At 43.4% G+C, this 26,776-nt stretch overlaps 1 protein-coding gene across 10 annotated transcripts in view; it reads right to left on the reverse strand.

Moving 5' to 3' along the window:
- LOC134602749 (protocadherin alpha-C2-like) overlaps positions 1 to 26,776 on the reverse strand; it is a 367,306-nt gene that overhangs the window by 161,956 nt on the left and 178,574 nt on the right. For 2 of the 10 annotated variants that reach the window (XM_063448045.1, XM_063448038.1), the window contains exon 1: positions 6,796 to 9,917. The exons of the other annotated variants lie outside the window; for them this stretch is intronic. In XM_063448045.1, the coding sequence (XP_063304115.1) occupies positions 6,796 to 9,300 (2,505 nt within the window). In that variant the 5' untranslated portion in view covers positions 9,301 to 9,917. Of the gene's footprint in view, positions 1 to 6,795; positions 9,918 to 26,776 lie in introns of those variants that run through there. 10 annotated transcript variants of the gene reach the window in all.

The raw sequence follows: 26,776 nt of genomic DNA on the forward strand, positions 1-26,776 counted from the left end.
ACACAAACAACCTGCAAACCTGAACACCTGCTTCTTGGCCACACTGCCCAAATACTTCTGGTTCAGCATCAAGAAGGTCCTCTAATTTCCTAGCCAACCCTTAGCTAGTGATGATCTCTTTGCACTGGGTATTTGCATATCTGGGCCTGCTTGCAGGGCGGTGATAATATAAAGTGGTTTACCCAATAACATTATGAAAGGATATTTATTTCATTATTATAATATTATATTTATGTGCGAAAAAAAAAGTGTTTTTTTTAATTTGAACTAGTTTTCAAAGTGAAAAAAAAATAAGTTTTCGTTTCCTGTCTATTTTGATCAGGGCATACTGCCCTCTTGATTCACTATCCTCTAAATTTAATAACTTAAAAGCTATCTATAACAGACAAATTAGCACTTATAAAATCAAGTGTTCTTTAGGCGAATGAATACTATTATTTAAATGTTCATTATATAATTTAGAAGGAACACTCCCAGCCCCACAACAGCTTCATCTCAATGACAGACCCACCAGTGTCACTTCCACTGCACTGACTGATGAAAAGTCACATGGTGTTGCAGCTCCTAAGAAAACTTTGAGTTTAATGCTTTTCTATGAGAAGTATTTGAAGCGCTAGTGGTGCCCATCGGGCATGTGCATCAGGTTCCCAGTGCTCTTCTATGAGGATAATTAGATTAGCCATAAACGTTTCTTCCACGATGACAACATGAGAGGCAGAGAAGTGAACAGCGCCAATGGAGTCTTAACACTGGAAAAAACTGAGTAAAAAGCTTTTTAATATTTTATGTCACATTTAGAATGGGGCCTGAATCTAGGAAGGGGAAATATATGTCAGGAGCACTATAGCATTCCTTAAGGAAGGTTTAGAGTGTACTTACCTTAAAGATGGTATATGAATACCCCAAATAGTTTACAAAGATATGGGCTGTAACTCTCACTATTCTCAGTCAGGCTTTTCATGGTTGAGAATAATTGGGATTGCAGTCTAAGTTCTGAAGGCAGGTATCCCTAACCTTAAATCAAGCATAGGGGGGTCTGCCTGTTGTGCCTGGGCATCTGCCATGGGGTCTGCCTGTTGTGCCTGGGCACACCCTAATCTCCGCGGCACGCCTATGGATTGAGGCCGGCAGGGGAGATCTCAGGATCTCCTCTGTCGGCTCATGCAGGGCCCACGTTATTCGAGTGCCGGCTCTGCTCTAAGCCTCCATGGGCCGGTGGGGAGATCAAAGATCTCCCTCACCGGCCCACAGCAGCATGGAGGGAGGCAAGAAAGGACCCGGGGAGTTCTAGCCAGGAGCTTCGTCTGGTTCCTCTCGCAAGATCTGAGTGTTTTCACAGCACTACTAATCTGCCCCCATCTCCACCCCCACAATCCCTCCAAACATACAGCACACACACACATACAGCACCCTCACACACACAGCACACAAACAGCACCCACACACACACAGCACCCTCACACAAACAGCACCCACACAAATACAGCACCCTCACACATACATCACACTAACAGCACCCTCACAATCACACGACACCCACACACATAACACAAAAAGCACCCTCACACACACAGCACCCTCACACACACACACACACACACACACACACACACAGCACCCTCACACCACCCTCACACCACCCTCACACAGCACATTAACAGCACACACACACATACAGCAGTGTATGTATGTGTGTGTGTGTGTGTATATATATATACATACATACATACATACATACATATACACGCGGCATGTGTTTGTGCTTTAGGGTGCACACCCTAATGCAATAGGCTGCGCACGCCTATGAAATCAATCCTAATCATCCTAAACCACCATTAAGTTTACTTCCCCAAAAACCTGAACCCCCCTACCTTAAACCTAAATCCTATATCCCGAGTCCCAAATCCTAACCATAAAAATACCCATACTCCTATCCCTAGCTTTCTGCCAACAGCAGAAGTAGTTTTCTAATGTACACAAAGTGCAGCCTCAGATGGTACTTTTGCTGAATCATTTAGTTACACATTGTCACATTATGATTTGGTGTTCCGTTCTGACCAGAGCACACACAGTGATAAGAGCTGGGCTCCATGCAGATCCAAGAACTTCCCAGACAGTGCTGGAATGTCTGGGAAGGCTACTGGGTGATTAACCCCTGCAGTACTGGAACTTTTTCTTAAGGACAGACTGAAAGTATATGTATTAGGATTTAAACTGATGATTATTGTTTGTTATTGAGTATCATTAACTCCTAATAGAGAGTTTATATTTTGCACTCATAATTTGATTTACTTAATATGTGGGAATCTGTGAGAAGATTGTCGGAAAGCAGCATAAAGAAATAGCATACTACCAATAGGATACATATAAAGATAGCATTATAAAAAGGAGAAGCGCCTCCGATTAAATTTTATTAATGTTCGGAAATAAGTACACGTTATTACACAAAGCCTGCCAACTGTTAAAGGGACATACCATTGCCCAAATATAAAATAAATACAAATCACTGTTAATTAGATGCCCAGTATGCATTTAATTATGTATGTTTTCATTTAGTTATAACTAAAAACAGCTTGTAAAACCTGCAGTGTTCTTGTCTGCAGCCTTTGGAAGACCTCTCCTTCTAACCCCGCCCAGACTTTCTGTGGCTTTCCAATATCAGTTTCCCCAATGCAGCTCAATGAGAAGTCTTTGCAAAGAAGGTTCTCTGGGCGATTGTTACCTCTTCAGTTTAGCTCCACTGAACTAACCAAACCAGGAAGTAAAGGATGTATTGTCTGCTTGAAAGCCATGGGGGTGTAACCAGGTTAATTAACCCCTTAAGGACCAAATTTCTGTAATAAAAGGGAATCATGACATGTCACACATGTCATGTGTCCTTAAGGGGTTAAAGGGACACTCCAGGCACCCAGACCACTTCTGCCCATTGGAGTGGTCTTGGTGCCAACTCCCACTACCCTTAACCCTGCAACTGTAAATATTGCAGTTTTCATAAACTGCAATATTTACATTGCAGGGTTGACTCCTCCTCTAGTGGCTGTCCACTAGACAGCCACTAGAGGGTATTTCCTGGTTTATAGCACAGGTTTTCTGTGCTATAATGTCGCTGGACATCCTCGCGCTATGTGAGGACCTCCAGCGTCGCTAAATTCCCCATAGGAAAGCATTGAAAGCATTTTCTCAATTCCCAACCTCCTTCCCATTTCCCAGTCTATTTAAACACTTTCTTTTGGTATCCATTTGTCTTGAAAAATGTCTCTACAGGGGACTGAAACAACGACCACGATTATGGATAACTAAAAGTTTACACATTTTAACACCAATACAAGTACTTCCCTGTAAGTGTTTATATATTTGTCCCTCAAAGCCATTTAAAAAAAATCTGGCATTCCTATTACGTATTTATAGGCAGCCCATGAAAAGTATGTACAAGTGATAGATCTTTCCCAGAAAACACCGTAGATCTTGCAGTACTAGCTTTGTCTTTACCAACATAACCCAACACTTACAAATTAACAAAGTGACTTATCACACATGAAAATATCAAAGCTGTTTAGTAATAGTTAGTTTCCAGATCCCAGGCATAATCCAGGTTTGTATCGGACTATGCAATGTATTTGTTAATGTAATGGTGTTTATGTATATTTCCAAAATATAATATTAAACAAACATATATTCTTCCAACAGGCATTTCTTTCAGACTGTTTCAGATATTCCATTGAAATGTGTTGTATACAGCAACCAAAAAAGAACATTATTACATATATTCATTACTAGACAAATACAGATAAAAAGAAACACTTATTTATATGTGTGATAAAACGATATGTTCTTCCCTCAAATATGTGTGCAAAGATGACCTTGCTTTTCCTGAGAATGACAAATATATTGTGTTTAGAGGGCAGAGTGTAAGCATGTCCCATTGCACTCATTAGTTCCTGCTAAGTAGTGTGTCAGTCACCTGCTCACATAGTGGAAGGGAAACAGGAGTTAATGAAAAGCAATAGTTGCACACCACACCTTCTTAAAGGGACACTGTAGGCAGCTCCTTGAAGTGGTCTGGGTGCAATGCCCCATGTCCCTTAACCCTACAGTGGTAATAATAGCAGTTTCTGCGAAATTGCAATAATTACCTTGCAGGTTTTACTCCTTCTCTAGTGGCTGTCTACTAGATAGCCACTAGGGGGACTTCCAGAATCCAAACGGACCTTTGGTCACTTATCTGACGCCGGACCTCCTCATGCTCTGCATGAGGACCTCCAGCGTCAGAGTTTCCTCATAAGAAAGCATTGAATAATGCTTTCCTCTGGGGAGATACTAATGTGAGCAAGGCCATTGCCGCACATGCGCATTAGGTCTCCCACGCTGGCTGCATTCAGGTGAGTGACCGAAGGGGTTTTAACCTCCTTAGCCGTGTGGGAGGCGGGGGTGCAAGTAAGGGGGGCACTGTAGGATTCTACAATGCCAGAAAAACGGGTTTGTTTTCCTGGCACTATAGAACCCCTTTAAAGTCAGCACATTTAATCTTTCCATACACATGTAACTTTTCATTTTTTCTTTTAAATTAATGTAAAATAAATCTGACTAAAAGTATGAATACTGTTTATTTACTGAACTGTGATGAACTGACAACTGAATTGCAGAACAAGAACAAAATACCGTATATACTCGAGTATAAGCCGAGTTTTTCAGCCCATTTTTTGGGCTGAAAAACCCCAACTCGGCTTATACTCGAGTCAGAGTCTGTATTATGGCAATTTGCATTGCCATAATACAGACTGGGGGGAGAGGGGGGCTGGCAGAGCTGTACTTACCTTTCCTGCAGCTCCTGTCAGCTCCCTTCTCCTCTGCGCCGTCCGTACAGCACCTCGGTCAGCTCCCAGTGTAAATCTCGCGAGAGCCGCGGCTCTCGCGAGATTTACACTGGGAGCTGACAGAAGAGCAGAACGGACGGCGCAGAGGAGGAGAGAGCTGACAGAAGCTGCAGGAAAGGTAAGTACAGCTCTGCCAGCCCCCCTCTCCCCCCCACTGAACTGCCACTGGACCACCAGGGAAGGAGAGCCCCCCTCCCTGCCATGTATCAAGCAGGGAGGGGGGACGAAAAAAAATAAAAATAAATAAAATAAGAAATAAAATAATAAAAAAAAATTAATAATAAAAAAAGGGGTATAAGGACCACTATGGGGGGGGGGGGGGGGTATAAGGACCACTATGGGAGGGGGGGGGTATAAGGACCACTATGGGAGGGGGGGGGTATAAGGACCACTATGGGAGGGAGGGGGTGGGTTAAGGACCACTATGGGAGGGAGGGGGGTATAAGGACCGCTATGGGAGGGAGGGGGGGTATAAGGACCACTATGGGAGGGAGGGGGGGGTAAGGACCACTATGGGAGGGAGGGGGGGGATAAGGACCACTATGGGAGGGAGGGGGGGTATAAGGACCACTATGGGAGGGAGGGGGGTATAAAGACCACTACGGGAGGGAGGGGGGGATAAGGACCACTATGGGAGGGATGGGGGTATAAGGACCACTATGGGAGGGAGGGGGGGATAAGGACCACTATGGGAGGGAGGGGGGGATAAGGACCACTATTGGAGGGAGGGGGGGATAAGGACCACTATTGGAGGGAGGGGGGTATAAGGACCACTATGGGAGGGAGGGGGGTATAAGGACCACTATGGGAGGGGGTGGGATAAGGACCACTATGGGAGGGAGGGGGGGTATAAGGACCATTATGGGAGGGAGGGGGGGGTATATGGACCACTATGGGAGGGATGGGGGGGGGGATAAGGAACACTATGGGAGGGAGAAGGGGGATAAGGACCACTATGAGAGGGAGGGGGTGGGATAAGGACCACTATGGGAGGGGTGGGGGAAGTAAGGACCACTAGGGGAGGGGAGGGTAAGGACCACTAGGGGAGGGGTGAGTCAGGACCACTGGGGGGGGGAGTGAAGGAACACGGGGGTGGGGAGGTAAGGACCACTGAGGGAGGAGGAGGGGAAGTCAGGACATATGGGGGGGAGGGGGCGGCAAACATTTTTTTGCCTACGGCGGCAAATATCCTTGCACCGGCCCTGCACACACTGCATTCACACACTGCATTCATGCACACACACACTGCATTCATGCACACACACACTGCATTCATGCACACACACACTGCACTCATGCACACACTGCACTCATGCACACACTGCACTCATACACACACACATACGCACACACTGCATTCATTATACACACACTGTAAATAAATATTCAATTAATATATTTTTTTTAGGATCTAATTTTATTTAGAAATTTACCAGTAGCTGCTGCATTTCCCACCCTAGTCTTATACTCGAGTCAATAAGTTTTCCCAGTTTTTTGGGATAAAATTAGGGGCCTCGGCTTATATTCGGGTCGGCTTATACTCGAGTATATACGGTAGTTAGAAAAGTCTATATCAGCTAATTTTCCAGCTCAGCTATTTTGACCTACATTTTGGATTTAAATAGTAAAATAAAAAATATACTGTTTAATAAAGCAAACCTTAGAGTCATTAAATCATTACATACACATACACTTTTATCAACAATAAAAATAAAGGATTGTTTCATCTTTATTTCTAATCTATAGTTTAGATTGTGTTATTTTTTTGTTTGCTGTCAGACAATTGTCATAAAACATAAGACAGCAACAAACATAAAAAATCATTACTCCATCATTACATTATAATATAGATAAGACATATAAAATAATGATTATTGTCTAGCATGTGAAAAAAGAAAGACAAGCCTATAATCAATCTCACCTCAACAGGGGTCGTGGTCTCACTTTTCAAAATGATCAGGTTTTGTACACTTTGTCCACTTTGTCCTGTGAGATGTCTGTCTGCAATCATTGCATGTGGCCCAGGCCCGCCAGGGGCTCCAGTGTTATAAAACATAAAAGTATCACTTCCAGATCCTGCTGTCAAGCAGGCCTTGTAGCAGTAAGTCTTTGTAAGGGATCCATTCCCCCTAACTTCAATAAAATGAGGCTGGACCTTCAACCCAGGTGGGAGTCTAGTTTCAATGTTGTTGTTTGCCTGTTTGTATATGTCTGCAGGGTTCTGTGTTGTAGGCCCGCAGAAACCTGCACAACAAGGGTCTCCATGCATACTGCAGCGGTAGCATTTGAGAACAATAAGAACAATAATAGTCAACAGAAATACAAAGGAAATAGAACATAGTGCTATGATCAAATATATTGTAATTTCTGAGTAGTTTGTGGTATTTTTTATATGTCTTCTCGTGTCAGGGATGATTTTGGAAACCCTGTCCACAATTGCCACACTTATTAACACAGAAGATGAAAGAGGTGGTTGGCCATTGTCTGTTACAAGGACAGTTAAGTTGTAGTTTGTAATACTGTCATCTGCAACCTTTCGTGTAATCCTTATCTCTCCTGTGTGTAACTCTACCTTAAAAAGTTTAGGGTCAGTGGCCTTGGATAAGTAATAAAATAACCACGCATTTTGTCCTGAGTCGGCATCAACTGCAATGACTTTTGTGACAAGGTAATCAGCACTGGCTGTTCTAGGAATCATTTCCAATGATGCTGAGCCATTGGCGACGGATGGGTACAGGATTGTGGGGGCATGATCATTTTGATCTTCAACAAATATACTAACAGTTGTGGAACTACTGAGTGATGGGTTACCAACATCCTGGGCTTGGACCACGAAGTGGAATTCCCGTAGTTTTTCATAGTCAAAGGACCTGACAGCAAAAATGGTTCCATTGTCCGACTTAATTGACACATAAGAAGAGACAGGTAGCCCTTCAATATCTCCATGGATTAGAATATAAGAAACAAATGCATTTTCATTAGAATCTGGATCCAGGGCTTTCACTGAACATAGGGGCACCCCTGGAGCATTATTTTCCAAGACATATACCGAGTAAGATAATTCCTCAAACAAGGGAGGGTTGTCATTTACATCTGCAATTTGCACATAGATGATTTCCTGAGATGATAAAGGAGGAGTGCCAGAATCTATGGCTGTCACTGTAATATTATACAAAGAACATGTTTCCCTGTCTAATCTGCCATCAGTGACTAGTTTGTATGTATTTTTAAAGGAGTTTAACTTAAATGGAATGTTTTGTTGTATGGTAAGACTAACCTGTTTATTGAGCCCTGAGTCTTGGTCAGTTACACTCATTAAAGCTACTACAGTTCCTTCCTGTGCATTTTCAGCAACTGGAGAGTAATTTGATGTAACCACTATTTCTGGTGAATTGTCATTGGCATCAATTATCTCAACTAACACCTTGCAATGACCAGTCATAGGTACTGATCCCTTGTCAGTGGCCTGAACATATATTTCATAGGCTGATGCTTTTTCATAGTCCACATTACCATTAACACATATTTCCCCACTTTGGGGATCTATTTTAAACAAATACCTGACCTTCTGTGGGGTATAGCTGCTGAATGAATACGTGATTTTACCATTTGATCCTTCATCTGGATCTGTGGCATTTAACTTGATTACTAAGGTACCAGGTGGAGAATTCTCTAGCACACTTGTCTTGTAGGTAGACTTATCAAAGAAAGGGGTGTTATCATTTGTGTCCATTACACGAATTGAAATTTGTGCTGTTCCAGATTTTGCAGGGCTACCACCGTCTATAGCTGTGAGAACAAGCTGATGGAGTGATGTTGTTTCCCTGTCTAAAGCCTTTTTTAGCACTAGCTCAATCTGCTGACTGTTACCATTGAATGTCTTTAGGTCCAGTGCAAAGAATGCATTGTCTGTAAGTGTATAAGTCTGAATTGAATTAGTTCCTATATCAGGATCCTGGGCACTCTCAATAGGAAAACGGGCCCCGGGCACTGCAGATTCACTAATCTCCAAATAATAATTGTTTCTAGGAAATCTAGGGGCATTATCATTGATATCCAGTATTTCTACCTCTATATTGTGCACCTCCACTGGGTTTTCAATCACAACCTGTAGATTGATCACACAAGGGCTGATGGGCTCACAAATGGTTTCACGATCAATTGTTCGGTTTACAAACAAGACTCCATTCCCTAGATTTACATCAAGATACTGCTTGCTGTTTCCGGACGTAATTCGGAAACCCCTGGAGAGTAACCTCTTGAGTTCCAAGCCCAGGTCACTCACCACATTGCCCACAAATGCCCCATGATTCAACTCCTCCTTCACTGAGTATCTGAGCTGCCCTTTAACCATGCTCAGTAACACTAGCAGAGGGAGGACCACCTGAGCTGCCACCAGCCCTCTGCACCTCCGGCTAAAAGCCATTGCAGCAGGTAAACAGCACGCATCCAACCCCTCCCCAGATCAGCTTGGATCTCACATCCTTTCACATGTACCCACAGCAGCGATTAAATTGGAGCAGGAGGTTACCATATGTTGTCAGCAATCATTGCTGGGATTGATCCGGTGAAGTCTGAAGGTGGCTGTCTCCCTAATAAATCCATGGCTTTATTCCGGTCTTCCTTGTGCAAGAAGAAGCATTGATCCGGCCTTTTAAACCTCTGAGATCCCATGCATTCAGTAGCGTTTACTAGGGAGTCTGTAGCTGCTGTAGCTGCTTCTGTGAGGGAGGGGCTGTAAGCCGAGTCTGGCTTGCTTTCAGCAGCTGGGATGTGGACAGCGCCAGCGATACATTCAGCTCAACACAGAGCAGCAGCCGCAGCAGATTCACATAGGCTTGGGGGGGGGGGGGGTCACATTCCCTACATCAAAGATACAGCTAGCATATAAAATCTCCTGAAGCAGATTGAGCTGGGACCCAGCCCTTTAGTGTTTGCTGAAACCTTGCTTCCTGTAACAAGCATATCTTCAAAGCATTAATGCATAAAACAACATGTCAGCAATACACTCCTAGCAGCCATGGGCACAGGAGCTCAGGTGCTTCCGACAATCTTCTTCCGGTGCTACAAAGAAGGGATAGAGAGTGCTATAAGATTGACTAATAATTGCATCACTTTCTAACTATTTGAGTACCAGAAAGGAGAGCAGTGCAATGCATTGCTCTGCTATCATAATGCAATGAAAAGGTTAAAGCAAAGATGCTCTGGTTTAGACTATACATTCAATTACAGTGTGTAAATGGGAGGCAGGCTGTGCATTTGTGTTCATTTTGTTCAGAGTAAATGTAAAACCTTTATTGATGAAAATGATTGAAGCATTAACATGTCTTCTTCTACCAAGCTGTGCATTTTACAGCTTGTGTCCTCACCAGATTGTGCTTTTCAGGAATTATGCAGGATAATAATGAAAGCAGCAAATACGGAGAAGAACAAAGCACAGGAAATTAAGTCCCTTGCTAAAAAAAGAAAGAAAAAAAATAAATAAATAAAAATTGCTACTAAAGACTAAAAAAAAAAAAAAAAAATGCCAGTGTTATATTCATATGTGTTTAATATCTTATAAATACAAATAAAACTGCAAACATATAAAAATGTTATATGCTGTATGCCAATATAATCATACATTTGCTATCAAAATGCCCATCTTAAAATATAATGCAATATCATTACAGCCCATAACAATATGTGAGGTATAGTAGTGTATACGGTTCACTTCGCCTGCCTTTTTAAAATATGAGAGTGGAGTGGTGTAAGTCCTAATTAATTTAAACATTTAGACCAAAATAACTGAACTAGAAGCAGAGCTGACCTAGGGATTTTATAATTTCAGCTATTTTGGTCTGACATTTTAAATTCACTTTGAATTCCCAAGAATTTTCACATCAGTAAATAATCCTATTGGTGTAGTAAATGCAGGTGTATTTCTTAAACACCTCATCCTTCCCAAGTGTCCCTATTTAGGAGGGACTGTCCCTAGTTCTCTCCTGCTTTTCTATCCTAATGTCCCTTTATTTCAGGAGTTCAGTATCGTTGGTGTGTCTGTGTGTATTACAGAGCTCCACCATTGGTGCTTACTCCCAGTAATGTGTCTTTAAACTGCAATACATGTGTTTCGAAATCAGCCTGTGTAAATAAGACACACTGTTTATTTTCTAAATTACATTTTAGGTTGCATAAATTGTAATTAGTAAATCAACTAAAATGTCATGGATCAGTTCCACCCCTTTCCACACCCCTACTCACACCCCTAAAATTAAAGTGTTTCTCTTTGTCTCTTTGAAATGTTAGGAGGTATGTTACCATGTTTAGCTTTTTTCTAACCAAACATAAACATTGAGTTAAAATCCCTAACCATTTGTACTTCCTAACCCTAAACATGACCTTAAAGGACCACTATAGGCACCCATACCACTTCAGCTTAATGAAGTGGTCTGGGTGCCAGGTCCATCTAGGGTTAACTGTTTTTGCTGTAAACATAGCAGTTTCAGAGAAACTGCTATGTTTACCTATGGGTTAATCCAGCCTCTAATGGCTGTCTTATTGACAGCCACTAGAGGCACTTCCGCGCTTCTCACTGTGATTTTCACAGTGATAAAATGCCAGCGTCGATAGGAAAGCATTGATCACAAGAGGGAGGAGAGTCCCAGCGCCGAGGGAGCCCGGCGCTGGAGAAAAGGTAAGGGATTAACCCCTTCCTCCCCCTTCAGCGCCACGGGAGTGGGACCCTGAGGGTGAGGGCACCCTCAGGGCACTATAGTGCCAGGAAAACAAGTATGTTTTCCTGGCACTATAGTGGTCCTTTAAATTACTAACCGCTGAACAAATTTAAAATGATATTACTATTTAACAAATGCAGATTCATTATGGTAGCATTCATGTCACTGGATACTATTTTAACTAATAACCCTTCCTTTGATATTCTTATTATTATAATTTTTTTGCAGTGAGATAGTTATTGGTGTAGTAAAATATATATTCTGCTTTATTGTTTTCAAATATCATAAATAGATTGTATTTTAATTAAACATACCAAAGTGCACACTGTGAAGTGCTTGCATAGCTAGGTAGGCAGAAGAGGCAGTTTCTAATAAAATATTAGAGACATGTAATCTGGAAATGCATCAGTAATTGTACGCTAGTATACTGCAGTGGCGTCGCTAGGGGGGGGCCAGAGGGGTCCATGGCCCCCCTACATCATGCTGTGCCCCCCCTTTGGCCCCCCCAAATGCCAGCAACTTGCTGACCATGGTGTTCAATATACAAAATAATCTGTGCTTTATAGGCGCTTTAAACAAAATTAAAACAAGTGCTCTTTGATACAGCTGCTCACACACAAAAAGTGGGACCTCTCCAATCCCTCCAAATTCAATGAATACAGAATACACTATTTCCACAACCCGTGTGTAATAGTGAGAGTGCGTAGCGCTAAAAAATATTTACTTACTCCCCGAATTTCTTTAGGGGTGTAAATAGTCTCCTGATAGCTAGAAGAAATAAAAATACATAGTGTGTTCCAATTTTAACAAATGATTATACCCCTTATAACTAAGAAGCACTCACGTGGTTTAGAGCCTATTTGGATTGGCTCTAATCACTTTCGCTTTGTGTCATTCAGGTGACACACACCTCAACGTCCAGATGGAGTGTACTCCTCAGAAAGGGAAACAAAAGCAGGGGAGGGGAGGACAGGAAGAGCTCGCCCTGGTGTTGAAATCCTTATGGACACAATATAATAATAAGATAAACACAAGAGTAAAGGTTACTCCTCACCTGGTTCAGAGCCTGTGACCTGGCTCCCAGTATAACAGTGTATGAGCTCGTTTTAGGGACAGCTCTCTCCCTTCTTTTAACAGGATTGATAGAACTTCAGATGCATGCACTCCAGCTTTTAAGAGCATTTATTGCTTAAAATTTAAAAATCAATCTGATACATACAATAAAATAGTCCAAAACGCGTTTCGCCGAATCCGTTCAGCTTTCTCAATTGGTGTCTTCTGATCCGTTTGGTTCCGGTTAAATTTCCCACTTTCCGTCCTGATTGGTGGCCACAAAACACTTTCTAACCAATCACAGGCGTTCGTGCAGGGGAGGGTGCGTTAGCACAGCTGTGTTACTTTATCCCATAACAGTGGCGTCATCACGTACCCACACGTGACCGGGCGTGTGACGTCACTTCCGGGAATTCGGGAGAGCAGTATCTCCTCTATTGCGCATCCGGTTTGGTCCGTTTTCAAGTTCTACTTCCTGTTGTACGGATCTGTAACCGATCCTCACTTGTCTCAATATTCACTTTCCGCCATTGCACTTAAGGGCAAAGTGCTGGCAACCCAAAAAAACGTCCATAATACATTCAGTTCGTCTTCAATTTGCTCTATCCATATATTTTTAATAGTCTTAATTATATTGATATACATTTCCTTTTTTAATAAAGTTTGTTCAAAATCATCATTCTTTTGAGGGATTAGAATGTTGAGAGAGGAACCTGAACTTTTGGGGTCTATCTTCTAAATATACGAAATGTGAAAAATCTTCTGTGAGATTAATATACATGTTTCTACTGATGATGATGTTTTGTATATATCCCTTTTTTCTTTCTTTTTTCTGTGCCTCATAATGCTCTGATATGAGCATGGCATCTTTAGAGCAAATTGAAGACGAACTGAATGTATTATGGACGTTTTTTTGGGTTGCCAGCACTTTGCCCTTAAGTGCAATGGCGGAAAGTGAATATTGAGACAAGTGAGGATCGGTTACAGATCCGTACAACAGGAAGTAGAACTTGAAAACGGACCAAACCGGATGCGCAATAGAGGAGATACTGCTCTCCCGAATTCCCGGAAGTGACGTCACACGCCCGGTCACGTGTGGGTACGTGATGACGCCACTGTTATGGGATAAAGTAACACAGCTGTGCTAACGCACCCTCCCCTGCACGAACGCCTGTGATTGGTTAGAAAGTGTTTTGTGGCCACCAATCAGGACGGAAAGTGGGAAATTTAACCGGAACCAAACGGATCAGAAGACACCAATTGAGAAAGCTGAACGGATTCGGCGAAACGCGTTTTGGACTATTTTATTGTATGTATCAGATTGATTTTTAAATTTTAAGCAATAAATGCTCTTAAAAGCTGGAGTGCATGCATCTGAAGTTCTATCAATCCTGTTAAAAGAAGGGAGAGAGAGGGGGCGTGGTTTGAGCGCTGAACGAGATGGCCGCCTAGAGAAGGAGCTCCGCACCCGAGACTCCCAATACCGCCCTGTAACCCGCTGTAAACCTCGACTCACCACGTTAAAATCCCGATCCTGACTCAGCCCGAGGAGGTGCACCCCCGTACCCGCGGATGTCCAGCCGCAAAACCGGCAAGTACGGCCGCAGAGAGGCAGTCTCAGTAGCAGACATGCTCACCACGCCGAGGCCCGCTGCACGTGGCGCACACAGTGACCAGGCTGCATCTCAGAGAGGAGACGAGAGTCCACCCGCGTGGTCGGATGCCCCTCCAGAAGCCTCCAACGCTGCCATCCTCCAATCCCTGGCAGAGGTAAAGGGGTATTTAGCAGCAGAGATCGCACGAACGGCGGCGGAAGTTAAGGCCGAAATCGCCGCCATTGGGGCCCGCACCACGGCCATAGAGCAACGCATGGCTCGCATAGTTACAGCCCACAACGGCTCCACAGCAGCCTCCAACGCCATGAAACAGCGAATCACGGACATGGAACTCGAGATAGAAGATATCTCTAACTGAGCGCGCAGAAACAACTTGCGCGTCCGCGGCCTACCTGAGTCTGTACCAGATGCTGAACTGGAGACTACCCTTATACACTGCCTCCGCCAAGGTCTGCCTGACATACCAGATCAACACTGGCTAATCGACAGAGTCCACAGAGCCCTCCGGGCCAAGGGCCCCAACAACAGCCCGCCCAGAGATGTGATTATAAAGTGGCACTATTTCCAAACCAAAGAAGCCATACTGAAACGCAACAGAACACAAATATATAAATGGAACGAAGTAGAGCTGCAGCTATACCAGGACGTAGCGCCGGCAACGTTACAGCGAAGGCGAGAATGGAAACCGATCACAGACCTCCTCAGAGCAAAGGGAATCCGGTTCGCATGGGGATATCCATTCAAGATAATAGCATTTAATGGCGCGAAGCCTGCCGTCCTCCTACCCTCTATGGACGTTCATGCCTTTCTGAAGAGCGTCGACATCACGGCTCCTGCGGACCTCCATATCCCCACCAGCAACACGGAGGGACTAACCCTGCTACCAGAAGCGTGGGGAGCTGGTGGCTCACACCACCCCAGCACGAGGGACTCCAGATAAGAAGGACATAAAACACGCAAGCTTCAGCTGATTACCATAAGTTTTACATTGCCATACTGCATATTGTTATTACACCTAAGATAGCTCATTATGTTTGGGACATAGGATAGTGGGGGGGTAATTTGCACTATGTCACTACGGGCGGGGGGGGGTGGGATGGGGGGGGAGACGAGTTGTGCCTCAGGGGCCCTGGCTGCTCTTACAAGCACCAGCCCACCTACTGTGCGGACAGGGGGTGATGTGGGAACTCCGACCACCCAAACACGTGGCAATAAGCCACCAGCAAAGGGGGACGCCCGCAGGCCTGCTAGCCAAACTAGAGCGGGGGGCAGCCTGGTCACCTCTGCCTAACCGCAGCCATCGGACAGCGATGTCTTACGGGCATGATACGGAAGACCCAGCACAAGCACACGCACAAAAAAAAAAGAAAAACTAGGAATAAATAAATAACCATATGATTGTAAAAATGTTTATTGATATATTTAAAAAAAAAAAAAAAAAAAAAAAAAAAACAAACAAAAAAAAAAAAAAAATCAAAAAAAAAAAAAACAGCCACAAGCACCAACCACGTACGAACTCTATACTAAAACCCTAGAAGGAAAATGACAGGCCCTATGCCTACCCCAGTCCTACCCTGCCCACCAACTACAGCATGTGAACCCTACTACCTAAGGTTGTATTTGTTCTAAATGGGAGCCTCGTTAGGGTGCTAGGCGGCTGAGCCTCCACCCCGCCTGAGGCGAATCCCTCGGCGCGGTGGATGCACACCCCCATAGCTCCTGGCGACTGGTAAGACCCGGAATTGTTATATTATTATTTTGTTACAGTATCGTATTTATACACTGTTATACCGACCCACCACTTAGGGGGTTGTATTGTAGAACTGTGAACGGTAAACACGCAGATCAATACTAAATTGTATTTTGCTTTCTCTAAGGTAGCAGACCACCTATCGTCTACTACCCCTTCTCCTCATCTTCTCTTTTCTTCCTACCACTCTCTTGCTTTCCTCTCTCTCCCCCCCCCCCCTCCCCCTCGGAGGAGCTACAACACCTGAAAGGACACAGATTACACGGAAGCAGACGGGCGAGCCTCGGACCTACAGTAAGCGACAAGGCACAGAGTGAGTACACCTTTACAACACACACTGACACAAAATGGACCTCAAACTGACCTCACTGAACGTTAACGGACTTAACGCCCCTAACAAACGCAGGTTACTTCTCAGGGAGCTACGCAGACAACAAACAGACATTGCATTCATACAGGAATCCCACATACCGCGCTCAGCTAAAACGCAGCTAACAAACCATATTTTCACGAAAGCATACACCTCCAGAGCTCCTTATAAAAAAAACGGAGTGGAGATCCTCATACATAAAAGGTGCCCCATTCAAATCACGGGCACACACACTGACACTGAAGGCCGGTACGTGGTACTCACAGGCACGCTGCACGCTAATACGTATCACTAATACGTATCACCTAATAAATGTATACGCCCCAAACACCCCCACCCCGCAGTTCTGGACGAACCTAACCAGCCTGATTAGGGACCTCCCCAGGGGGATACTCATCCTGGGAGGCGACCTCAATGCCACACCCTGTCCCGCTTCTGACCGTAGTGGAGGCACACGCCTCCCCCGTTCGCATAACAGGGGAGCGCAAGATAAACTCCTACACCAGTTTATCCAGAGCACAGGCCTGCATGGAGACTCCAGCACCCTGGAGAACGGGACTACACGTTCTTCTCCGCGGCACATACCACTTACTCACGGATAGACCTGTTCCTTACAAACAAACTCGGCATGCATTGGCTTAAGACCACCGAGATTAACCCCATATCGTGGTCTGATCATGCAGACATTGCTCTTACTCTAAAAACCCCAAGCAACCACACCCCCTGGAAGTGGAGACTAAACGCCTCCCTCCTCAGGGATCCACACATCAAAGAGGACCTCCTCAAAGAAATAGTCCTCTACTTCCAAACCAACGACACCCCTGATATATCCCCAACCACCCTCTGGGCGGCCCATAAAACAGTAATCCGGGGTCTCCTTATAAAGATAGCGACACGACAAAAACAAAAAAAACACGAGAGGTTAGTAGACCTGCAAAACCAACTACGCAAGCTAGAAGCACAACACAAGCAAACAGCCACCCCGGCCACGACTAGCGAATTGACAAACACAAGAAGATCCCTCAGAGAACTCATGACAGATGACGTTGCTAAAGACCTCCTCAGGACTAGAAGACTTTTCTATGAAAAGTCTAACAAAATGGACACCCTCCTGGCGAGAGCCCTTAGACCCAGAGCTGCCAACACCTTAATAACAGCTATAAGAAACAAACATGGACAGGTCCTCACAACCCCTAAAGAGATAAATGAGGAATTCACAAACTATTTCGAGTCCGTGTATAACCACTCCCCCACACTAGCAGGAGATAATGCAACATACGCAGCAACGGTGTCCTCCTTCCTAGATGAAACCCAGCTACCACAGATAGGGGCCGACCTTATGGCACCCCTGGAAGAGCCCATAGATGCGGAAGAGGTAGAAAGAGCAATCGCAGGGCTCAAGGGGAACAAAGCCCCGGGCCCCGATGGTTTTGACGGCACCTACTACAGGGCCTTCAAGGACGAATTAACACCCTACTTAATGAAAATGTACACACAGTGGACTGGGGGGGCTGCCCCCAACCCAGACATGGCGACCGCGAATATAACACTCCTCCCCAAGCCAGGGAGGGATGCCACGCAAGTCACCAACTATCGCCCCATCTCTCTCATAAACTATGACGTGAAGGTCTATGCCAAGGTACTTGCAAATAGATTAAACCCCCTCCTTACCACATGCATACACGCTGATCAAGTGGGCTTCGTCCCCACCAGACAGCTCTATGAAAACACGAGAAGGGCCACTGACCTCATGTGGTGGGCCGGGAGGACTCGAACGCCTTCTCTGATCCTCTCTCTGGATGCGGAGAAGGCGTTCGACAGAATCCAGTGGCACTACATGTTCGCGGTCTTGCGTAAGCTACAACTACCGGACCTTTTTATAACGGCTGTGAAGGCCCTGTACACCAACACCAGAGCGCAAACGCTTATCCAGGGCGCTGAAACACGCCCATTTACTTTGACGAACGGAACACGCCAGGGTTGTCCCCTCTCGCCCCTTTTATTTATAATAGCCCTTGAACCACTACTTCAACGCATCAGAGCCCACCCCCACATAACGGGCATGACTATAGCGCAGACAGACTTCGTGGTCTCTGCTTACGCAGACGACATATTGCTCACCCTCACCGACCCAACACGCTCAGTACCTAACCTCATCACCCTACTGGAAGAGTACCGACTGGTCTCTGGCTATAAGATCAATCTGGACAAGTCGGTGGGCATGCCACTGGGGTTGACAGAGACGGAAGTGACTTGGCTGCAACGAGCCACGAACCTACACATCAGCCCCCGACCAATCAAGTACCTAGGTGTACAACTAACCGCCGACCCCAAGGACCTCTACGCGGAAAACCATCAGAGACTCATGACCACCCTAATAAAAGACCTTGATAAATGGCACGAAAAACCCATCTCTTGGATAGGGAGACTCCATAGCGTTAAGATGAACCTTCTCCCTCGCCTCCTGTTCCTTTTCCAAGCACTACCAGTCAAAGTAACTAAGGGAGATCTCAAAACACTACAAACATCCATAGACAACTTTATCTGGGCGCACAAGAGGCACAGGATAGCCAGACAGACATTGTATACTCCAAAGAGCAAGGGGGGACTGGGGCTCCCGAACCTCTACCTCTACTACCTTTCAGCACAGCTTGCACAAATCATCGAATGGCATTCACCACCAGATGCCCATAGATGGGTCGACTTAGAGACCCTGCTCATGAGCTCCGACCTCCCGCAGTTCTGGATCTGGGTGCCACGACCCGACAGACCAGAACTTCGAACGAGGTGCCCGGCCATCCTGAACTCAATCAGGATTTGGGACTTAACAGCACATAAATATGCCCTAACACACCAAGTGTCTCCACTAACCCCATACCTCCGTAATAAAGCATTCCCACCAGGACTAGTGGCGAGGGATTTCCGCAACATTGAAAATACGGACATACAGCGTTATCACCAACTATATCAGGGGAATCACATCAAAACATTTGACGACCTCAAAGCATTGGCCCCACTAACCACGAAAGACTTCTTTCGTTATATGCAACTGCGTGACTTTGCGGGACAACCACAAATACGCACAGCAGCTCAGGCCAAATTTACCTTCTACGAAACAATGTGCACAACCGGGGGACCACGTACCGGCCTCATCACCCTCCTCTACACACAGTTAAGCGCACCAACAAAAAACACACAGACACCCACATATGTGGCACAATGGGAGGCAGATCTACAACAACCCCTTGAGTGCGGGGAATGGCAGGACGTGTGGGAGGCGGCAGCAAAGGCATCCATTTGCGTCATACACCAGGAACAATGCTACAAAACCCTGATGAGGTGGTACACCACACCAGTCAAACTCTGCAGAATGGGTAAAACAACCACAGACACATGTTGGAGGGGATGCGGGGACAAGGGGACATACTTCCACATGTGGTGGACTTGCCCAAAAGCGAGCGCCTTCTGGAGCGAGATAGCCAAGCTACAAACAGAAGTACTACACAAACACATACAACCGGACCCCGGTGCATTCTTAATCGCAAAACCACTAGATGCTCTGACACACAGGGAACAAAAACTATTCAATAAACTAAACTTAGCTGCCAGACGAGCCATGGCACAGACGTGGTTGCACGCCGACTTACCCCCAATGGACAGAGTTACTGGTAACATAAAAGAAGCACATATCATGGACAAACTCACAGCTCAACTCAGAGACACGTACCCCTCCTTTATCAAAACGTGGGAACCCTGGGAAGACTATACCGACCATAAGACGACATAACACCGACTCGCACACACATACAAGAACATTGCGCGCATTTACAGACGAATAACTCAAGCTCCAACTGCAAAGTGTAAGTCCGTCCCGCTCCTCCCCCCTAAGCTTCTCCCCACCCCCACCTATCTTTCTTTCTCTCTCCTTATTTTTCACTACCTCATACTGCATCTCACCTCTACTAAAATAAAGAAAAACTCATGCCTAAACTCAAGCACTCTCGATCGTGGCATTAGTACTTAAAGTACAAACTGCGGATAGGGAACGACACTAATACGCAACGTTGAAATACAATGGCCAGGTATTGACAAAAGCACCACCAACAGCAACCAGAAGAACTGAAGGTGCATGCCAAGTGGGGTGCCCCTAGCGGGTGTCGGGGTGGGAACGAGTGGCCTGCTGTGTGTGGCCGTCTTGGCGGCGGTGCGGGGCCATCTTTGGTGTCTCTGTGTGGCCGCCTGGATGTCCGCGCATGGGGGCTGTGGCTCTGTTACACAAAAGCAATGATGCCTGTATATAACCACCTGAATGTAAATAGACAGCTTACAATGAACATGTGTCCATCCCGGCATCCCTGTGTGGCCGCCCCTCTGTATATGTGTAACAGATATGTAAACTGTGCATGGCTAACCCGGCATCTTTCCTAGACCTTCTCAGAGACTAAGCAAAATCGATTGAATATGTTTCCCTATGTATATGTTACCATGAGTAATGTGCTCACTTTTGTACCCAGTTTGTGCATGACCTGACAAATAAAGAATTTAAAAAAAAAAAAGAAGGGAGAGAGCTGTCCCTAAAACGAGCTCATACACTGTTATACTGGGAGCCAGGTCACAGGCTCTGAACCAGGTGAGGAGTAACCTTTACTCTTGTGTTTATCTTATTATTATATTGTGTCCATAAGGATTTCAACACCAGGGCGAGCTCTTCCTGTCCTCCCCTCCCCTGCTTTTGTTTCCCTTTCTGAGGAGTACACTCCATCTGGACGTTGAGGTGTGTGTCACCTGAATGACACAAAGCGAAAGTGATTAGAGCCAATCCAAATAGGCTCTAAACCACGTGAGTGCTTCTTAGTTATAAGGGGTATAATCATTTGTTAAAATTGGAACACACTATGTATTTTTATTTCTTCTAGCTATCAGGAGACTATTTACACCCCTGAAGAAATTCGGGGAGTAAGTAAATATTTTTTAGCGCTACGCACTCTCACTATTACACACGGGTTGTGGAAATAGTGTATTCTGTATTCATTGCTGACCATGGGCTTACATTCTATTCCCTCGGACTGTAACAGTCTGTCACAGCCCGAGGGAATGCAGGAGAGAGGAGCTGGGTGTTTTCACCAGCTTCCCCGTACAGGCTCCGCCCCCAAATTAAGTCCCGCCTCCGCCCAAAATTAAGCCCCACCTCTGCGCATAAGCCCCGCCCCCGCCGTTAAGCAGCAGACCATGCTGCTGCTGGAAAGGATGGAAATGGCTGTCTGACCCCCAGCAACAGGTAGGCTTGATATGCTCAGGTGTGTGTCTGTGTCTGTCTGTCTGCTAGTGAGGAAGCTTGTGTGTGTGTCTGTGTGTGTGTGTGTATGGACTCAGCAGTCTGTCTGTGTGTCTGTGTGCGTGTATGGATTCAGCCGTCCGTGTGTGTGTGTGTGTGTGTGTGTATGGACTCAGCAGTCTGTCTGTATGTCTGTATGTGTGTATGGACTCAGCAGTCTGTGTGTGTGTGTATGGACTCAGCAGAGTCTGTGTGTGCGTGTGTGTGTGTGTGTGTATGGACTCAGCAGAGTCTGTGTGTGTGTCTATGGACTCAGCAGTCTGTCTGTGTGTCTGTGTGTGTATGGACTCAGCAGTCTGTCTGTGTGTGTGTGTATGGACTCAGCAGTCTGTGTGTGTGTATGGACTCAGCAGTCTGTGTGTGTGTGTGTGTGTGTGTGTATGGACTCAGCAGTGTGTGTGTGTGTGTGTGTGTGTGTATGGACTCAGCAGTCTGTGTGTGTATGGACTCAGCAGTCTGTGTGTGTGTGTGTATGAACTCAGCTGTCTGTGTGTGTGTGTGTGTGTGTATGAACTCAGCTGTCTGTGTGTCTGTGTGTGTGTGTGTGGACTCAGCAGTCTATGTGTCTGTGTTTGTATGGACTCAGCAGTCTGTGTGTGTGTGTGTGTGTGTGTATGGACTGTATCAAGGGAAATGTGTTTGTTTTTTTAATAATCCTTGGTGGAAAATATTGAATTCACATTGTGTCGGGGGCGGGGCTTAACATGCAGCAGGGGCAGGGTCAAACTGTGGCAAGGGCGGGGTTAAATGTGCCCCCCTACTTTTGTCCCTGGCCCACCATGTGCCCCCCCTGAAATTGAATCCTAGAGACGCCACTGGTATACTGCTCTGAAGTAGGTATTTGAAATGTGTTTTAACATGGCTACTAATTGGGTTTCTGGGCTGTAGTCTTTGAAAGGGCAACTTGTAACCAGACTGGTGGCTGATTCACTACGCAGTGATTTATGATGCGATGACAAATTGACTTGTGCATTTGCATTGTGACATGTAGCCAAAAGAGAAAAAAACATTCACAGATCAAGTGAGAAGAGACCAACAGAGGTACAAAAAGAAGGAGTATATACAAACTATATATTGTATTTAATAAATATATAATATATAAATATAGATTTTTTTTTTTTTATTATTTTTTTTTTTTACTGTTACTCCTTTTTTTCCCTTGACTGGAAAGTATATTCTTGGTGATGTGTATGCTAAACATTCAATGTATGTGTAGAACACAAAGGAAAAGATTAAACAATATAATAATGAAACAAAATAACTACTTGCAGGGTTAAACAAAATAATAATGGGTAGAAATAAGTAAAAATAAAAATAAATAAATAAATAGAGCAAAAAAAAGGAAATAAGAGAATGGAGCAGAGCAATCTAATATAAAACAAAAGCATCTAATATATATAATGAAGAGGGGAAGGGAGATAATGAGATGAGTATATAAATATATATAGAAAGATAATAATAAAAGCTATACTAAGAAATATATTTACTTAATTTAAAGGGGCAGAGGTGATACAAATAGTAATAAAAAATAAATTATAAAAAGTTAAAAAGATCAAATTCGGCATTAAGTCCTTTTGGGGAGAGGGTTTTTAATTGAAAAACCCAATACATTTCCCTTTTTCCTAAAATGTTTGTGATATCTCCACCTCTCCAAGGAAGGGTAACTTGTTCAATACCAATAGCTTTCAAAAGAGTCGGATCTTTATTATGATTTATGAAGTGTTTGGAGACTGAGTGATTTTCACAACCTCTCTAAGTATAGAGGAGGGAGAGGTGGCAGAAGATTACAAAAGAGAAAGGAAGGAAAGACAAGAACCACGATAGATGAGAAAAAATTTGGAATTTTTAATCTTTCTCATAAAGTTTTAACTTCTACTCAGATTTTAGTCTTAAGCAAAGGTCTTAAATATGCCCCAACCAGTTCTTTCAAACCTTTTCAAGCATTTCTAGACATCAATAAATTTGTTAGGAAAGCTACTATAAAAAGATTTTTTACTCAAAATAGTAATGTTTCCACTGTGTCAAAATCAGCTTCACAAACTCAGAACTCAGATACACCTATTGATTGCCCTATCACACACACTGTTTTAAAAAATCCTTCTAAGTTTTATCCTTCAAATTTTAAGTCAGGGCCTATAGAAGTCTTTGAAAAATTGGTTTTAAAAGACTTCGAAAAGATCAAACACAAAAAGCATGACCCACAGAACCTTACTCAGAAGGAATGGAAAGCCCTAAAGGAATTACAAAAAGATGACGATATTGTTATTAAACCCGCCGATAAAGGCGGGGGCCTAGTTATTTTATCGAAATCCATGTACACAAAAGAAGCTAACCGTCAACTTAATGACCCTGAGGTATACAATAAATTATCCTCTGACCCTACCTCCAATATTAAAAATATTTTAAGTGAATTCCTACAAAAAGGACTAGATAGTGGTATCCTAACCAAACAAGAATTTGATTATATTAATATTCTTCACCCCAAAATCCCAGTAATTTACTTTCTTCCCAAAATACATAAAAATGCAACAGAACCCCCTGGAAGACCTATAGTATCTGGTATTAATTCTATTTTATCCAATCTTTCTGAATACATTGATATTTTATTACAACCTTTTGTCAAAAAAACTAGGTCCTATTTGAAAGATTCTCTTACTCTTTTATCCTTCTTAAGTGATTTTAATTGGTGTCCAGACTATATACTAGTAACTTGTGATGTACAATCTTTGTACACCATAATTCCCCACAATATTGGATGTCAAGCAGTTGAAAGGATTTTAAAACAATCCAGCTCAATTCCAAATTCTCAAATTGATTTTATTATACAAGGTATTAATATTATACTCACCAACAATTATTTTTGGTTTTCGGATTCATTTTATATACAGAGGAAGGGTACAGCTATGGGAACTAGGTTTGCCCCCAGTTATGCCAACCTCTTCATGGCAGACTGGGAATCCTCAGCTGTCTGGGGTGACCATGACTGGCGGGCAAACCTGGTTTCCTACTTTCGTTATATAGATGATCTGTTTTTTATTTGGCAAGGTACCGATACATCTCTGAAATTGTTTTTAGAACATTTAAATATTAATGACAGAGGTATTGTTTTAACATCAGAATCTAGTAATGTGTCAGTCAACTTTTTAGATTTGAACATTTTTATTCAAGACGGTCACATTCAAACCAAAACTTTTTTTAAAGAGGTCTGCACAAACACAATTATAGACCAAACCAGTTGTCACCATAAACCTTGGTTGGATGGCATCCCAAAAAGCCAATTTCTTCGCCTTCATAGAAATTGCTCATCAATGGCTGATTTTAACACCCAATCTACCTCATTAAAAGACATGTTTTTAGAAAAAAACTACAAAGCAGAAAAACTAAATAGAGACCTAGAGGTGGTAAAAGAAAAGGAAAGAACGGAACTCCTAAAATATAAAGTAAAAAAATCAGACCCCCCACAACTCCCCATTATTTTAGATTTTAACAACAAGAATAAAATTTTTAAAAAAATCATAAATAAACACTGGCACATTCTGAAACAGGATGACCTTTTAAAAGACCATGTTCCAGACAGACCTAATGTCATATTCAGAGGAGCCCCTAATTTTAGATCAATCTTGACTAAAAACTATACTAAAGAAACCAGACACCAAAGAGAACATTTTTTATCTAGGCCTAAAGGGTTTTTTAAGTGCAATAAATGTATTGTATGTAAAACCACGACAAACACTACAAATTCCAAATCCACCCATTTTTCTTCCACCGCCACTAAAATCTCCTACCCTATAAAAGATTTTATTGGATGTAACACAAAAGGAGTCATATACCTCTTGGAATGCCCATGTGGATTACAGTACGTGGGCATGACCAAAAGATGTTTGAAAGTGAGACTGGCAGAACATTGCCGTAACATCAAAAGAGGTTGTGAAAATCACTCAGTCTCCAAACACTTCATAAATCATAATAAAGATCCGACTCTTTTGAAAGCTATTGGTATTGAACAAGTTACCCTTCCTTGGAGAGGTGGAGATATCACAAACATTTTAGGAAAAAGGGAAATGTATTGGGTTTTTCAATTAAAAACCCTCTCCCCAAAAGGACTTAATGCCGAATTTGATCTTTTTAACTTTTTATAATTTATTTTTTATTACTATTTGTATCACCTCTGCCCCTTTAAATTAAGTAAATATATTTCTTAGTATAGCTTTTATTATTATCTTTCTATATATATTTATATACTCATCTCATTATCTCCCTTCCCCTCTTCATTATATATATTAGATGCTTTTGTTTTATATTAGATTGCTCTGCTCCATTCTCTTATTTCCTTTTTTTTGCTCTATTTATTTATTTATTTTTATTTTTACTTATTTCTACCCATTATTATTTCTACCCACTACTTCTTCATCTTTTGCATTCATTCTTGAATATTTTTTGTCCCCTTTATTTTTATATATGTATAGTTTTCTCTCCCTTCTTTTTTTTCTTTTTATTTTAATCCCACCTTATTTTTTTTTAGCTATTTAGCATTAAGCCCTTTTTTCTTTCCCCCTTATATTTATTTCTTTTTCACTTTTTCCCCCTATCATACTTTTTCTCTTTTTTCCCTTTCATTACAATATATAATCAACCTTTTTAGACCGTTTTACTTTAAATAGGGACGTGCCTCTACAGACACTACATTCCCCATAGTGCTTTGTGTCATAACACGTGACCGCGCGCGTTCGCGATCACGTGTCCCACACCCATACTAGCTACTATTGGACGGAGGTGTGCCCTCACAAGCCAGCCTCCGTCCAGACGTATCCATGCCATATCACCATGCCATATCACGTGACCGCGAGCGATCGCGGTCACGTGTTCTTTACCCTTCCGGTCTCCCCAGACCACTAACATTCGCACTACATTTCCCAAGAAGCATTGGGACGCACCATGTGATCGCGGAAGCTCGCGATCACATGACCATTTATTTTACTCTTTTCTAACATTATAACCACTCGTTTTAAATTGTTTTGCATAGCATTCAGCTAATAATTATATTATAAAGTAATGCTCTTGT

Source organism: Pelobates fuscus, chromosome 3 (assembly GCF_036172605.1).
Source record: "Pelobates fuscus isolate aPelFus1 chromosome 3, aPelFus1.pri, whole genome shotgun sequence".
Classification (NCBI taxonomy): domain Eukaryota; kingdom Metazoa; phylum Chordata; class Amphibia; order Anura; family Pelobatidae; genus Pelobates; species Pelobates fuscus.